We start from the raw sequence: 16,528 nt of genomic DNA on the forward strand, positions 1-16,528 counted from the left end.
ATAAGTTTCTTCCCAGAGAAGAAGAATTAAATCTATTTTTATTTACAGATGATACGTGATTCTATAAATGTAGCAAATCCAAAATAATTTCCAGCTATGCTATTAGAATAAACAAATTCATCAAGGTCACTGAACGCACGGGTAGTACGCAAAAATCAATTATCTTCTATGTTAGTACCAAATGAATAGAGAATAAATATTTATAAGCATTAGTGTTTGTAATTGGAATAACAAATTAAATATCCAGGAAAGAAATCTAATGAAAGATATACAAGACATCTGTTCTGAAAGCCACAACACATCACTGGGAGAAATGAAAGAAAACCTACATAAATGGAGAGATATATCATGTTTGTAGAAGGAAAAATACATAATGTAAAGGTATAGTCTCTCCAGATTGATTTATGATCCCAGTACACATCTTTCTCTTTCTTCTTTCTTTCTTCCTTTCTTTCTTTCTTTCTTTCTTTCTTTCTTTCTTTCTTTCTTTCTTTCTTTCTTTCTTTCTTCTTCAACATTTTATTTATTTATTCATGGGAGACACAGAGAGAGACAGAGACAGAGGCAGAGACACAGGCAGAGGGAGAAGCAGGCTCCATGCAGAGAGCCTGATGTGGGACTCGATCCCGGGTCTCCAGGATCAGGCCCTGGGCTGAAGGTGGCGCTAAATCACTGAGCCACCCAGGCTGCTCGCTCTTTCTTCCTTCTCCTTCCTTCCTTTCTTTCTTTCTTTTTTTCTTTCTTTTTTTCTTTCTTTCTTTCTTTCTTTCTTTCTTTCTTTTTCTTTCTTTCTTTAAGTACTCTCTACACCCAAGGTAAGCCTTGAACTCACGACCCCGAGATCAACAGTTGCAAGTTCCTTGGACTGAGCCAGCCCTGGGAAATTTCTATATAGAAATTGACAAACTGATTCTAAATTATATCTGGAAGTGCAAAAGATTAAGAGTAGCCAAAGAGACCTCCAAGAACTAAGCTGGAGGAATAAGACAAGTAAATGTCAAGTCTAACTGTAAAGCTACAGTTAATAACATAATGTAGTACCAACACAAGTTTAGACAAATGGACCAAAGGAATAGAATAGGGTATTCAGAAACAGACTCACATATTTATACACTCATCTATGTATAACAGAGGTAACATTGCAGAGCAGAATAGAAAAGACAATGTTTGTGATAAGTGGTAAAGAGTCACAAAGAGGGATATTCACAAATATAACCTCCACATGCATACATAATCCATTTATGACTCCATAAATAAAGCTTCACTGATTGCAGACCCAACTTTAACCCTCCTTGCATTTTCCCACCTTTGAGTAACAGATTTCTTTCCCCCTCCCAGGACAGAGCATCTGCTCAGCAGCAGCTATGGATGGTGGAAGACACACTGGCAGGTCTGGGGAGCCCCCAGAAACCACCCCCCAACATGGAACCTGACTCCCCATCCCCTGCACTCCAAGGCGAGGAGTCATCAGAGAGGGAGGTGAGACTCACAAGCCTGCCTCCCCACCCCCAACTTTCTGTCCCATCTGCCCTGACCCCACTTGTCACCCACTCATCTTTTTTTCTCTCCCTTTTTTTCTCTCAGCTAACCAACTACAGGCAAGTATCCTAAGCTCCAGAAGCTTTTGTTTCTTTGCTTGTTACATTGTGATCATAGCCCAGTGGTATGCTGGAGCCAGCTCCCAACACCTCCCAAGAGCCAATTGTGTGCATCTCTTCTCAACTCCATATTCAGTGATGTCATGTTGGTAGCTTGAAATTGGCCACAGTGGCCGTACTTACACCACAGAGATTGGCAACGCTGCAAACCAGGGCTGTTTTCTCCCAGAGAGACATTTATTAAACATTTACGAGACCCCACTGATCATAACCTCAACTTCAGGGTTCTGTAAAAAAGGAGAAATGATGATTAGAAAGTGTCTGGCACAGAGAAGGCCCTCAGGAAGCAGGAGCCACTGTTGTTTCTCATAGCTGGGTTAGAGCTGCTGTTTGTCTTGACCATCAGTTCCTGTATCTGAGAGACCTGGGGGGTCAGATCCCAGCTCTGCTATCTTTGTGATATTGGTCATCAATCTCATTCTTGAGCCTTGGTTCCCCATCTGTTAAATAGGGATATAATTGCTGCCTTCTGGGTTTATGGAGGAAATTTTTTTTTTTTTTAAGATTTTATTTATTCATGAGAGAGAGAAGAGAGGCAGAGACACAGGCAGAGGGAGAAGCAGGCTCCATGCAGGGAGCCCCATGTGGGACTCGATCCCGGGTCTTCAGGATCACCCCCTGGGCTGAAGGCGGTGCTAAACCCCTGAGCCACCCGGGCTGCCCTATGGAGGGAATTCAATGAGATAATGCAAATGCTTTATCACAGCTCCAGATGCATAATTGTTACAAAACCTTGCACTTACAATGCCTCCCTGTGGGCCAATTGCTGTTCTAAGTGCTTTACATGTATGGATTCAATCTTCATATCAAAGATGAAATATGGGGACATCTCGATGGCTCAGTGGTTGAGTGTCTGCCTTTGGCTCAAGTCGTGATCCTGGGGTCCTGGGATCGAGTCCCGCATCAGGCTCCCCGCGGGGAGCCTGCTTCTCCCTCTGCCTGTCTCTGCCTCTCTGTGTCTCTGAAGAATAAATAAATAAAATCTCTAAAAAAAAAAAAGAAAGAAAGAAAGCGATGAAATATGGCCTAGAGAGGTAAGTAACTTGCCCAAGATCACACAGCTTATAAATGGCAGAACTGAGATTTGAAATGAGACCAATTTTCAATCTTACTCCTATTCATGCTGTCTCAGTTGCTAAGTGCCTGAAAAACAGTAGTTATGATGATAATAAACATTATTCTCCTTTCCTGACCCCTCCAGAGCCTGCCTGAGTCCTTGGAACTGAGTTCATCCCGGTCCCCTGAGGCTGACTGGGGGCGGCCCCCCGGGGGCGACAGAGACCTCTCCTCGCCTCGTTCAGGTGAGCGTCCTGGGCTGGATGGGACTTGCGTGGCATTCCCTGCCTTCACTAAGTCCCGTTCTGCCCTCCCAGGTCTTGGATCTCCTAGGGTCTCCCGGGCTTCCAGTCCTGAGAGTCACCACCCAGCTTCCCCACAGCCTAGAACCAAGGTAGGTTGGTCCATGTGGCATCCTCAGGCCCCACATCCATAACACTTTAACCTGACTCTGGGCAGACACCTAGGAGAAAGTTTTGAGGTCATACCCCAGAGCAGAGAGAGTGAGATCTGTTCAGTGCTGAGATTGAATTTTGTCTCTGCGCTTTCCAAGCTGTGTGATTTTGGGTCAGATATGAATCCTCTCTGCTTGCATTTGCTCATCTGCAAAATGGAGCTCCTAGTAGCTCCTTCTGCCCAGAGCTGATATGAAGATTCAAACCAGATTGCAAACTAAGTTTGAAAATAGTGCTTAGAGGGCCACCTGGGTGGCTCAGTGTTTGAATGTCTGCCTTTGGCTCAGGGCGTGATCCCTGGGGTCCTGGGATCGCGCCCTTTGGCTTAGGGTGTGATCCCCGGGGTCCTGGGATCGAGTCCCACATCAGGCTCCCTGCAGGGAGCCTGCTTCTCCCTCTGCTTGTCTCTGCCTCTCTCTGTGTGTCTCATAAATTAACAAATAAATCTTTGAAAAAAGGAAAAAGAAAATAGTGCTTAGGTGTAGTAAGGACTTCATTTATTCATTTGACAAATATTTATTAAATATCCTCATGTCTGGGGTCCCCTGGGTGGCACAGTTGATGGAGCCTCTGACTCTTAGTTTTGGCTCAGGTGGTGATCTCAGAGTTGTGGGATCGAGCCCCGCATCAGGCCCTGTGCTCAGTGCCAAGCCAGCCTGAGATTCTATCTCCCTCTCCCTCTGCCCCTCCTGCTCCCACTCTCTCAAAGAAAGAAAGAAATCTTTTTTTTTTTTTATTTTTTTATTTATGATAGTTACAGAGAGAGAGAGAGAGGCAGAGACACAGGCCAAGGGAGAAGCAGGCTCCATGCACCGGGAGCCCGACGTGGGATTCGATCCCGGGTTCCCAGGATCGCGCCCTGGGCCAAAGGCAGGCGCCAAACCGCTGCGCCACCCAGGGATCCCCAGAAAGAAAGAAATCTTAAAAAAAAACAAAAAAAACAAAAAAACCTCATGGCTGTCCAATAAGATAACCAATAGCCATGTGTAACTATTTAAGTTTAAATGAATTCAAGTGAGGGACACCTGGGTGGCTCAGTGGTTGAGTGCCTTCAGCCTAGGGCGTGATCCTGGTCCCAGATCAAGTCCCACATTGGGCTCCTTCCATGAAGCCTGCTTCTCCCTTTGCCTGTGTCTCTGCCTCTCTCTCTGTGTTTCTCATGAATAAATAAATAAAATCTTTTTTTTAAATGGATTAAAATGAAATAAAATTTAAAAATCACTGTCACTCACTGCATTTCAGGTGCTTAGGGGATACCCCGTGACCAGCAGCTATCCTGCCAGACAGAGCAGACACAGAACATTGCCACCATCATAAAAAGTTCTATTGCATAGAGCATGTTTGTTTCAGGCACAAACATGAACAAGAAGAGGGAAAAAAATCCTTCCCTCATGAATCCAACCTTCTAGTGGGAAGAACCAGATAATAATCCATCTGCTTGACATTATTATTTTTTTTGACATTATTTTATACGTTGTAAGTGCTAAAGAAGTAAAAACAGAACACCAACAGGGTGAGGAGATAAGGGAAGGAGCCTTGGGTGGAAGAGCATTATAGGCAAAGGGAACAGCCTTTGTAGAGGTTCTGGGGCAGGAGTGGGCCTGGCGTGTTGCAGGAGCCGCTAGAAAGGCAGTATGTCTGGAACCGAGTGAGCGAGCGAGCGAGGGGGAGAGGGGTGGAGAGGAGAGGAGAGATGGGTTCTGGGGGTGGATGGTGCTGGGTCTTGGGGTCCTGCCCGCCTGCCCTGTGAGCCCCAGGAGGGAGCCGCAGCGGATTCTGAGCCGTAAGCGGGAGCTGGCGCCCTCTGCCGGCCATCTGGGGAACAAAATGTGGCAGGAGCACGGAGGCGGGGACCCAGTGAGGACCATCCAGGCAGGAGATAACCGTAATTTCCTCTAGGGTAGAAGCACTGGAGATGTCGAGAGGGAGGTAAATTCTAGTTAACCGACCTGCAAATTTTATCCAGGGGACCAGGTGTAATTCAAAATGCAAGAATTTGCAGATCCTAGGGATGCTTCAGTGCTCCAGTCAGCTCAGGTCTTGATCTCAGGGTCCTGAGATTGAGCCCCACATCGGGCTCCCTGCTCATTGAGGAGCCTGCTTCTCCCTCTCCCTCTCCCCGTCCCCCTGCTTGTGGTCTTTCTCGCTGTCTCAAATAAATAAAATCTTAAAAAAATGATTAGGCAAAACTTTGCAGATGCTAGGCTGGTAATAGGATGCATATACTATGTATATGCCAGTGACGTCTGGCACAGCGCCCTTAATCAGACACATTACATTCCTCTAGCAGTACGTATGAATATTCATACTTAAATGGGATTCAATTTATAAATAATGTCTCAATTTAAATGTCAAGTTTTTAAAAATAGAGCAGTGAATAATGGAATGATCCATCGAGTCAGAATGTAATAAAAATAGATTTAAAAAAATAGATTATAAATACCAGGCACTTTTTATCTCTTTTTAAAAAGATTTTATTTATTTTTCATTAGAGAGAGAGCACACTCAAGTGGGGAGGAACAGAGGGAGAGGGAGAGGCAGACCCCTCACTGAACATGGAGCCCGATATAGGGCTGGACGTCATGACCCTGAGATCATGACTTGAGCCCCAATCAAGAGTTCCACGCTTAACTGACTGAGCCACCCAGGCATCCCAGGAACTTTTTATCTCTGGGGAGAAGGTTTCGTAAAACATTATGTCACACATCCAGTACAGATGTGGCGAGGCACCTGGGTATTCGCATGCAGTCAATGCTCATGACATCTGCTGGTGTGAGGACTCTGGAGACAGGGGTCATTGATCAAGCCATCAACCCCATCATCCAGTTGTAGTTGGAAATCTGAGGCAGGGTTAGGAGTGAGGTTCCCTAGGGATGAGACAACTGGCCTTTGTAGGGTTTCTTGCTTTGTCCCCTACTCCTTAACAAAGGATCTTGTCTGGAAAGCCTCAGGGTTTTTTTGAGGGGGAGGGATTGTTTGGTTTTTTTTTTTTAGAGAGGGAGGAGGAGAGGGGCAGAGGGAGAAGGAGAGAGAGAATCCTAAGCAGGTTCCACACGCAGTGCAGAGCCTTGTTTGGGGCTGGATCTCATAACCCTGAGATCATGACCTGAGCCAACACTTTTCTAACTGAGCCACCCACCCACCCTGGAGGTCTCATTTTAATTGAGCAAGCCAGTTGGAATTTCTTGGTCACTGATAAACACACAGTGTTGATGATCAGCCATGAACTGTATAGGGGCTGAGGGTAGGACCTCCCCACCATAGGCCACTTTGGCATGAAAATTATTCTGAACTGAAGGCAACTGAGACCCTACGGGCTCAAGAAAAACCTTTGTCCTTCCTTAACTATATAGAAGAACCTAAATTGAGAGTCTTTCCCAGAATAGGGGTTATTAGCTGAGATAAATTTTATCTGAGTGGCCCATCTCTAGGGCAGGGCAAACATCTGATTCCTAAACATCTGCCCTCCTAATCACCCTGTGAAATGCATTTCTTTCCTCTGAAGTCCCAGACCCCTGCCCCCTTCTTCGTGGTTCAGATTGAAACACATACCTTGTTTTGCCTGTCTGCCTTTGGAATTTCCACGTATGTGTGGATTCCCCGTGCGTCTGCCATTAAATCTGAATTTCTCCACCTAATATTGTCTTGTGTCAATTCGATTCTTGGTCCAGCTAGAAGGGCCTTTGAAGGGGACAGGCATTCTTGCTCCCTGATAACGGATCACTCATTTCACCTTTTCTTCCGTGGGGAGTCATCCCCTGTGCCCCTAATGGTCTTAGTGTCATCTAGGTAATTCTCTTGAATCTCTGAATGTCACAGTAATGAATGCCCAATGGGCAAGTCACTGCTGGGGTCCAGTGGGGGCTTCTCCATGCACCTGGCCACTGTGGTCAGAAATAACAAGGTTCGGCATCATCTTCTCCCCTGACCCTAGATCTGGTTGCTTGAAGACTTTGGGACAAAGAGGTCATTTTATTTTATTATTTTTTTAGGTTTTTTTTTTCCCCCAGTAATCTCCATACCCAATGTGGGGCTCAAATTAACAACCCCAAGATCAAGTGTTGCCCACTCTTCCAACTGAGCTGTCCAGGGTGTCCCTGCTGCCGGGTCATTTGAAACATTCTCAGAGCCCTTAGTCCTGTGTTGCATTTGCTTTGAGCTCTTGGAAGGGAACAATCCTCCTGTTGCTTCTTTTCACTGTAACCCATGGGGCTGTCTTTGGCTCCTTTGCCCATCTTCAGAGATCAAGTAAACCGGAAGTCACCAGTAACAAAAGGCAAGAAAGTATCAGTGGACTGCAGGAGTCTGGGTGACAGAGGCTGTTCCACGACTCAGAGTGATGTCGTATGTCATGACACCAGGTGGATATTGATGCCAAGTTTAGGAAAACACATCAGTTTTTAGATTTGGGTTTTTTTTTTTTTTTTTTTTTTTTTTTGGTGGGGGATGGCAGAAAGGAGATTTGGGAAACTGACTTTGAAGGTGGAGCCAGCAAGATCTCCTGGCACAGGAGAGGTAGGGTATGAGGAGTCGGGAATAATGACAAGGTCCTTGGCCGCACCGCCCCCCCAACCGAGAGAGTGCGGGTCACTCCTGCAGGAGATGAGGCAGGTGTAGGGTGGTGGGAAGGTGAGGAATCCAGGTTTGACTATGCTGATTAATTCTAAACTTCCTGTTTGAGATTATTCATTCTCATTGGCACTATTGAGAGGGAGTATCAGGGCCAGGGCCTGGGCCTCCTGTGTACTGTGTTTTGCTGGGCACTGCAGTTGCTGAGCTGAATCAGGCTACATCCCAGGCATTGAGGAGATCTGGGCATGAACACAATCAGAACAGAGGGAGGTGTGTGCTTGCTGTCATGGTGAAAGCACAAGACACTAAGTGACTCCGGAGGGCAGCTCCCAGACAGCCTGGATGTGTTGAGGGATGGTTTCCTGGAGGCAGAGAGACCTTGAAGAATGAGTTAGAATTTGCCAAATGGGGAATTCACCAGGGAAATAGCTGGTGCAAATGTCCTGGCCTTAGGAAGCGAAAATCTCTGCTAGCCTATAAGGATGCCTTTTTTGTGAATTTGGAGACTGGGGCCTCCTCTGGGAAGGCGGTGCACGGCTTGGTCAATGGAGGTGCCCAGCCTTTGGACAGTGAACAACCCATACATCTGCACAAGGTGTCTCAGGAGCACAGAACTGAGGCCTCCAGAACCCCATCTGCCAAAACTGCAGGGTTGTTCAATTCAGAGCAACAAACATCTCCTGACTCTTCTTGAATGCCAGGCTGAGTCCCATTTTAGTCCCTGTTTTCAAGGACATACACCTTTTTTTTTTTTTTTTTTAAGATTTTATTTTTATTCATGAGAGACACACAGAGGGAGGCAGAAACACAGGCAGAGGGAGAAGCAGGCTCCTTGCAAGGAGCCCGATGCGGGACTCGATCCTGGATCCGGGGATCACGCCCTGAGCCGAAGGCAGACGCTCAACCGCTGAGCCACCCACGCATATCAACATACCCCTTTTTAAAAAAATAAAGATATTATTTAGTTATTTGAGAGTGCGGGCATGTGCACGTGCATGAGCGGTGGGGAGGAGGTAGAGGGAGAAGCAGACTCTCTGATGAGCAGGGAGCCCAACATAGAGCTCGATCCCAGCACCCCGGGATCATGACCCAAGCGGAAGGCAGATGCTTAACCAACTGAGCCACCCAGGTGCCTTTTTTTTTCTTTTTTTTTCCCAGGTGCCTTTGATCAAACATTTAAAAGCATTTCTGGTGCTTACTTATTATCATTATCATAAATACAAAGCCATCAATTAGTCCTTTCCAAGGAGAGGAACTTTGTGATTTTCCCAGGCGTGCGGGCAGGATGTGGGCCTTCAGGGCTGCTTTGAACAGCACTGAGCCAACCATGTGGTTCTTTCTGTTCACAGCTCAGGGGTGGTGACTGTCCTGGGTTCCAAGGATTTCAGAGCCCATCAAGGAAGGATATGACCGGGAGGTGGTAGTAGTGGCACACACGAGCTCTATTCGGTCCACACCTGGGCAGTTTGGCCAGTGAGAGAAGTCCCTCACAGTGTGAGACACTCCACAGGTCACTGGCCCAGAAAGCTTGGATGGCCTGTGTCTCTGGGTCGGAGAGCTCCCAAGGGCAGCAGCCGCTTGGAGTCTTTTACAGCTGCTAGTTTATCTTATCTGCAGCTAGCAGATGCGAGGCACTGTTTCCTGCGAGCTTGAAGCGGGCAGGCTGTAAATGTCTACAATTATCTGCCTACTTGGGCTTCGTTTAAAACAAGTGGATGTGTGAACCTTGGAATTCAGTGATGGCAGGCTTTGGGCCAATGGTCTGGCCTGCTGCGAAGAAAAAATACAGGTCAATATCCAGGGGCCATCATTTATACAGCAGGTGGACATATGACTCAGGATTGGCCATATCAGAGCAAACCAGACTAAACTAGTGTTCGGCCTACACTATGCAGCAGATCCAAGGTGGCACCCTAGAATTTTCTAGCTAGAGGCTGCAGCTAAGACTTCTCTTGTCTCTGATTTTGCTTGTTTAAACAACAAATTTAGGGGCACCTGGGTGGCTCAGTCGTTTAAGCGTCTGCCTTCGGCTCAAGTCATGATCTCAGGGTCCTGGGACCAAGCCCTGCTTCAGGCTCCCTGCTCATGGGGGAGCCTGCTTCTCCCTCTCCCTCTGCCCCTCCCCCTGCTTGTACTCTCTCACTATCTCTCTGTCAAATAAATAAGTAAAATATTTAAAAATAAATAAACAACAAATTTCTTGTCTTAGAGCCGTAGGCTAGAAGTCTGAAATCAAGGTGTCAGCAGGGCATGCTCCTTCCAAAGGCACAAAGGAAGGGTCTGTTCCCAGGCATCTGATATTCCCTTGACTAGTGGGAGCAGAACTCCAGCTGTTCCCATGGCATTCTTGCTGTGTGTGTCTGTGTCCATATGGCCCCAGCTTCCTGGATGATAACACATGTCTCTATCCCGAGAGATCTGTCCCCCTGTTTCCTGCCTGAATGACAGCCTTCCTGCATTTCGTGCCGCCTCTGCCCCCCTTCAATTCAAGCTGGCAGCATTTCTGCTGAGCTGATTTCCTGGATCCACATGTCCTACGCCTGATCTCTTAGCAAACCGGTGGTCCAGCCACACCCTTGGGATTCTCTCCAGAATTCTGGTTTCTTTTTAATGGAGGGCTCTTTTCTTTTCTTTTCTTTTCTTTTCTTTTCTTTTCTTTTCTTTTCTTTTCTTTTTTCTTTTCTTTCTTTTCTTCTTTCCCTTCCCTTCCCTTCCCTTCCCTTCCCTTCCCTTCCCTTCCCTTCCCTTCCCTTTTCTCTCCTTCTTCTTCATTTAACTCTGTCCTCCTGAACTTTAAGTTCTTAAGGCTAGAAGTCCATGATCGAGGTGTCATCAGGGCCATGCTCCCTCTGAAGGAACCAGGGAAGGTTCTGTTTCAGGCCTCTGTCCCAGCTTCTAGCAGATCCTTGGCTCGTGGCTGCCCCACTCCAGTTATCACATGACATTGTCCCTATGTGTGTCGTCCATCTGGTTTTGAGGACGAGAGAGAGCTCACAAAGCCCTTTCAAAGGCCAACCCAAACTGATCCTCTTGACAGTTTTTTTTTCAAGATTTTACTTATTTATTAATGAGAGACACACAGAGAGAGACAGAGACATAGAGGAAGAAGCAGGCTCCCTGTGGGAAGCCTGATGCAGGACTCAATCCCAGGACCCCGGGATCATGACTTGAGCCAAAGGCAGACACTCAACCACTGAGCCACCTAGGTGCTCCATTCTCTTGACAATTTAGTTAATACATCTCATTCCTCCTTTTGCTGTGTCTAAGCTGAGTCAGAGTTGTTTTTCACCACAAGGAATCCAGAGTGAACAACCCAGCTCCTGACTACCAGTACAAAGAAGCTGGGTGTGTCCAGGACATGTGGGTGTTTGTGAGGCTGTGGCTCTGGATTCAAGCAGGGTAACTGATGGAAATGAGGCCAGACAGGCAGGTAGGGCCTCAAACACCTTTGCCCTGATGGTGCTTGGAGGCATGGGAGGACTGCATCAGCTCTGGCTGCAGAAAGATCCCAGATCCCTCTGAGTCAGTGGTGAACTTACTGGAAAGGGCAAGACTAGAGGCCAAGAGGTTCAGGGGAGAGAGAAAGGTGGGGGGAGCCCAGTGTTGGAGCCTCTAGGTGTTTCTTATCCCCCCAGGTCCCCCTCGCCCGGCCTCGCATGAGTGCTCGGGAGCAGATGGAGAGAATACGCAGAAACCAGGAGTTTGGACGGCCTCTCCCTCGCCCAGCCTCCCCCCGGCTTCTCACTCTGGGGAGAACACTGTCCCCAGCCAGACGCCAGCCTGATGCAGAACAAAGGGTGAGGGGGACAGAGGGTGCAAGGTGGGGCGGTAGGGTGGTAATGGATCTTCTGTTCCTAGTGTGAGCATCCGTTTCTCTGTAAGGGGATTTCCCTACCTCTTTGCCCAGAGCTGGGTTTCCAGATTCACCCCAACATGTACCTGTGCTGATGCCTCCCCTAGTGGGGTAGGGGTAGGGGCAGAGACCTCTTCACCAATGTTCTTCTTTCAGGATGGGGGTCACAGATCTGTGGGCCTAGCCTGTCTTTCTTAGTGACTATATGTTATCAAAGGGAAAAAATAAATGAGCAAGGAAGGAAATGGTTATACTCATACTGTCACAATGGGGAGAGAATTCCAGATCCAAAGATAAGAGTCTCTCGGCACGACGGTTTCATCGAAGACTTCTAGGGAGGAATTAAACTAGTCATCGGCAGGGTGGTTTAACAGCTGGAATTATATTTGTAATCAGGAGGTGGTGTCTCAGTCAGCTGACACCAGATGTTTATCTCTGTGTCTAGTTAGTTTTAGGGCAACAAGCAGTTCAGATAATTGTTTATGAGGCAAAAATTGTGAATTGGGAGGGCCTGTTCCTGGCTTTGTCACGAGCAGATGAGGGTGATCTGGATCATTCAAGCTACCCTGCTTGAATCCAGAGCCACAGCCTCACATCTGTAAGTCCTGTGTAGGTCATATGAAGAAGAGGGGCTCTGCACTAAGTCATTTCCCAGAACGCAAAAGGATGTGTGTTGGGGGGATGAGGTGGGATATTCTTCACCCTTGCTGTTTTCCAGGACTGCATGAAAAATTAAACATTGTCCCTGGGGCAATTTCATTCCCTTTCTGAGCCCTATTCATTTCACCCTCCAAATGAGAATGTGGGAATTTCCAGGTGAGGCATTTTAATGCCCTAATTCCTTTGCAGCCTGTCCAGGGACACTCAGGAGCTCCCAAATGGCTCAGAAGCTCTGGATCCTGGAGCAGGTATAGAACTGGGACTGGGAGGGGGAGAAGCAGGAAATCAGTTTGCCAAAGGGAAAGTATTACTGCTGTCTTTTGAGTACTCGGGTACAGACTGAAGAACCTTTTAGAGATTCTTGAATTCCTGGGGCATCAGAAAGCCCTAGGTCCGCATGATAACTGCAGCTCCCCAAACTGCAGAACTGGGGGTATAGCAAACTCTGCTCCTGCGTCAGGAAAGCAGGTGGACTTTAGTCGGGAATAGACTACAAATCCCACAATGCACGCGGACGTTTATGAAGGCCACGCCGTGTTTAAGATCCTCTAGGGACACGTGCTTGGGACTACAACTCCCAGAAAGACGCGCGTGGCACTGCGGTACTAGCTAACTGTAGAAGACCCCAAATCTCTTTTTTTCTTTTTTTAAGATTTTATTTATTTATTTATTCTTGATAAACAGAGATAGAGGGGCAGAGACTTAAGCAGAGGGAGAGAGGGGCAGAGACTTAAGCAGAGGGAGAAGCAGGCTCCACGCAGGGAGCCCGATGCAGGACTCGATCCCGGGACTCCAGGATCACGCCCTGGGGCAAAGGCAGGCGCTAAACCGCTGAGCCACCCAGGGATCCCTCTCTCTTTTTTTCTAGCCCCAGGAACACCACCCCTTATTTGCCGACAGCCGAAGGTCACCGGGAGCGAGTCCTCAGCCTCTCTCATGCTCTGGCTACTGAGGCGTCGCAGTGGCACAGATTGATGACAGGTGAGGGGCTGGGGGACCTTGGACTCCTGGGTTTTAGGGAAGAGGGAGCCAGAGCCTGGAGTCCTTGCTGGTCGGAGGAGTGTGAGAGCTGCTGGGAATCCTATGTCTGGATGAGAAGAGTGCCGTAGAGGGCTTGGGAGTTCCAGATCCCAGGCAGGAGGGGACAGGGGTTCAAGACTCCTGGGTCAGGGGGGCGGGGGAAGGGAGTGGGGCCAGACCTGTGGGTCTGAGGGAGGATGGGACTGGGGGCTCGACTCCTCGGTCTGAGAGGAAAGGGGTCCCCAAGTTTGCCATTCTCACTTCCCACTCGTGCTGTCTAGGTGGAAACTTGGACTCCCGAGGAGACCCTCTTCCCCCTGCGCCGCCGCCTCCGTCAGACCCCACCCCCCAGGGGACCTCGCCCCCGAGATCTCCAGTGGCTAATTCCCACTCAGCCGGGTTCTCCCGCGGAGGTGGGGAGCGCGGCGCAGGCCCCGCCTCCTGGGAGCCCACGTGGGAATCCGGGACCGCCCCCCCGGCCCTGACCCAGGAGGAGGGGGCGTGGCCTCTGCGAGTCACGCTGCTGCAGTCCAGCTTCTGACCCGCCCCAGCGCCGCAGCCAATCGGAGCGGGAGGGGCGTGACCCGGGGGTACCGCCCCGAGACGGGAGCCGCTCTCGGCGCCGGGGGGCGTGATCTGGTCCCCGCGGTGGCCTAGGGTGGGAGACGTTTCCAGGGCCAAAGTTTGGTTTTCCCAACACTTGTCCAAATTCGGATTAAAACTTTGAACTTTTAGTCAATAAATTTCTGTCTGTTTGGGGTTGTGACACTGGGGTCTCTTCAGGGCGGAGCTGGAGCCGTGGCCTCCTGCGTCCTGACGGTCTGAAACCTGTAGGTCTGGAAAAGGAGAAGCAGGGCCTAGATTCCTGGGTCTGAGGGAGGAGGGGGTTGGATGCCGTAAATCCTGAGTTTGAGGAAGGAGGGGATTGGGGGCCCAGACTCCTGGGTCCGAGAGTGGAGGGGCTGGGGACCCGGACTCCTGGGCCTGAGGGTCTGAGAGTAGAGGGGCTGGGGGCCTGGGCTCCTAGGTCTGACGGAGGAGGGGCTGGTTGCCTGGGCTCCTGAGTCTGAGGGAGGAGGAGCTGAGGCCCCAGACAACTGGGTCTGAGGGAGGAGGGGGCGGGGGCAAACTTCCAGGCTTCTGGCCTTCCTGGCAACGCCCCCCCAGGGCCGGCCTTCCAGGATCCAGCCCCTATTTATGGTTCTGCTCCACGGCCTCACTGGACTGTGGAGGTGGAAAGAAGCAGAGTGAGTGACAGGGAGAGTCAGACAGAAGCAGGATGGCAACAGGGACGCGCTATGCCGGGAAGGTGGTGGTTGTGACAGGAGGCGGGCGCGGCATTGGAGCCGGGATCGCGAGAGCCTTCGGTGAGTAGGGGTCTGGCGAGTCAGGGTCTGGCTGCTTGGGGAATATTAGAGATTGGGAGCGGAGGGACCCTGGGAACTAGTGGGTGTGGGAACTTCAGTACTGGAGTCAAGATTCTTAGCCTATAAAAACCCAATTTGCAATGTTAATGAAAGGGTTGACAGCCTAAGCCTGGGGCCTGAGCTTTTGGCAGTTCTCCAAAAATGGTTACTCTCTTTTTCTGGGTCTCAGTTATTCTATCTACAAAGTGGGGGTGGCTGGGGGAATGTGGCTTGCAGGTTTCGGGTTTATTCTGGAACCCAGAGATGGGGGCTCAGGAACCCCAGCAGGCACCTACAGTGGCCAAGGAGAATATGGGTCAAGTCTTCTGCCCTTTGCTCTAGAGGAACATCATGGGACTTTGGGGTCATGAGGGGAACGTTTGGAAAGATGGGCCCCACTCCAGGTGGCCACAGGAGGGCAGCAGAGGCCTTTGCCAAGATCTGTGCTGGAGTAACCTGTTTTTCCATTCTCAGTGCAAAACGGGGCCCAAGTGGTTATCTGTGACAAAGATGGTGAGTGAGCGTCCCTTGGTCCTCACCCCAGCCCCCTCCTCCCTCACACCCAGGAGTCTGGACCCCCAGGCCCTTTCCTCTCTCAGACCCAAGAATCAGGACCCCAGCCCCTCCTCCCTCAGACCTAGGAGTCTGGACCCCAGCCCTTCTCTCCCTGCAGAGTCTGGGGGCCGGGCCCTGGAGCAGGAGCTTACTGGAACTGTCTTTATCCTCTGTGATGTGACCCGGGAGAAAGATGTGCAGGTGAGCTATTCTTGACCCTGTCTGGCCCCAAAGACTGCTGCTCCGGACTTTCCCTGATTCTGCTGGCCAGGTTCTGGGTCTCCTGCAAAGTTTCTCCTTTATCTCTCACTATGGAGCTCTTGTCACACCTGTCACATAGACTGGAACAACAACAACAAAAATCCCTCACAGTGGATCTCCTTCTGGAAGAGTCTTCCTCTCCCGCCTCTGGGATTCTATCCGTTCACTTCGGTCAATGTCTCTCTGATGTCCACCCTCTGCCCCCCACCCGGACACCAGGTCTCTGCAGTGTGAATATATCCAGCCCTCTGGTGATTTAGGGGAAGCCCCCACTTCCTGTAGCTCCCTTCACCTTGGCTGTGATCCACCTCCCCCTCTTTCCCCCTTTGCTTTTTTTTTTTTTTTTCCCCTTTGCTTTTGGGAGTCCAGGCTCCTCAAGACTGGGTGCCAACCCTGCTCACTTACCTCTTTGTCCTCAGACTCTCATTTCTGAGACCGTCCGTCGTTTTGGCCGTCTGGATTGTGTAGTCAACAACGCTGGCTACCGTGAGTTGTGTGGCCCACAGGCCATTCTCCCTTGGTGTCCACCCACCTCCCAGCTTCCATCCCTTCCTTTCCCTCCCCCTCAGTTCCCCATCTGTCTTCTCCATCCCCTTTCCCATCCCCCTGTCTCCTTGGATGGGACAGTACAGCCCTGGAAGGCCCTGCACTGGGGCTCACATGGATGGCTGGTTCCATCCTGGCCTCAGTTCTTCTGTTTCTAGAATGGGAATGATGATCATGAACAACAGAGTTGTTGTGGGTATTGAATAAGATAAACTACTCGGCCTCATAATTATCACAAATATCTTGAAGAAACAGCTCCCATCTTGTGGTCTCAATTTGCTTATCTATGAAGTGATGGCAATGACCCTTCCCTTTGCTGATGACTATGAAGGTATCCTCATGAGTGTGGTTTTTTAGGTCCTCTTCAAGGTCCCCTTTGAAGGGGAAATGCTGTCAGTTTAACGACTTACCCTTCATAAGAATCTCTCATGTTGGTAAGCCAGGGCTCAGAGAGATGAACTGATTGCACTGAGGTCACACAGCAAG

The 16,528-nt window shown here is 49.4% G+C and overlaps 2 protein-coding genes across 6 annotated transcripts in view; both read left to right on the plus strand.

Moving 5' to 3' along the window:
- PLEKHA4 (pleckstrin homology domain containing A4) overlaps nt 1-14,017 on the plus strand; it is a 26,279-nt gene extending 12,262 nt beyond the window's left edge. For all 4 annotated transcript variants that reach the window (XM_072772203.1, XM_072772210.1, XM_072772215.1 and 1 more), the window contains 7 exons: nt 1,339-1,479; nt 2,860-2,959; nt 3,032-3,108; nt 11,377-11,538; nt 12,444-12,502; nt 13,123-13,235; nt 13,556-14,017. In XM_072772203.1, the coding sequence (XP_072628304.1) occupies nt 1,339-1,479; nt 2,860-2,959; nt 3,032-3,108; nt 11,377-11,538; nt 12,444-12,502; nt 13,123-13,235; nt 13,556-13,815 (912 nt within the window). In that variant the 3' untranslated portion in view covers nt 13,816-14,017. The remainder of the gene's footprint in view (nt 1-1,338; nt 1,480-2,859; nt 2,960-3,031; nt 3,109-11,376; nt 11,539-12,443; nt 12,503-13,122; nt 13,236-13,555) is intronic.
- HSD17B14 (hydroxysteroid 17-beta dehydrogenase 14) overlaps nt 13,972-16,528 on the plus strand; it is an 18,912-nt gene continuing 16,355 nt past the window's right edge. For both annotated transcript variants that reach the window (XM_072772275.1, XM_072772285.1), the window contains exons 1-5: nt 13,972-14,104; nt 14,442-14,641; nt 15,155-15,193; nt 15,354-15,436; nt 15,916-15,982. In XM_072772275.1, coding sequence (XP_072628376.1) covers nt 14,554-14,641; nt 15,155-15,193; nt 15,354-15,436; nt 15,916-15,982 — 277 coding nt within the window. In that variant the 5' untranslated portion in view covers nt 13,972-14,104; nt 14,442-14,553. The remainder of the gene's footprint in view (nt 14,105-14,441; nt 14,642-15,154; nt 15,194-15,353; nt 15,437-15,915; nt 15,983-16,528) is intronic.

This window comes from Canis lupus, chromosome 1 (genome assembly GCF_048164855.1).
Source record: "Canis lupus baileyi chromosome 1, mCanLup2.hap1, whole genome shotgun sequence".
NCBI classification, from domain to species: Eukaryota; Metazoa; Chordata; class Mammalia; order Carnivora; family Canidae; genus Canis; species Canis lupus.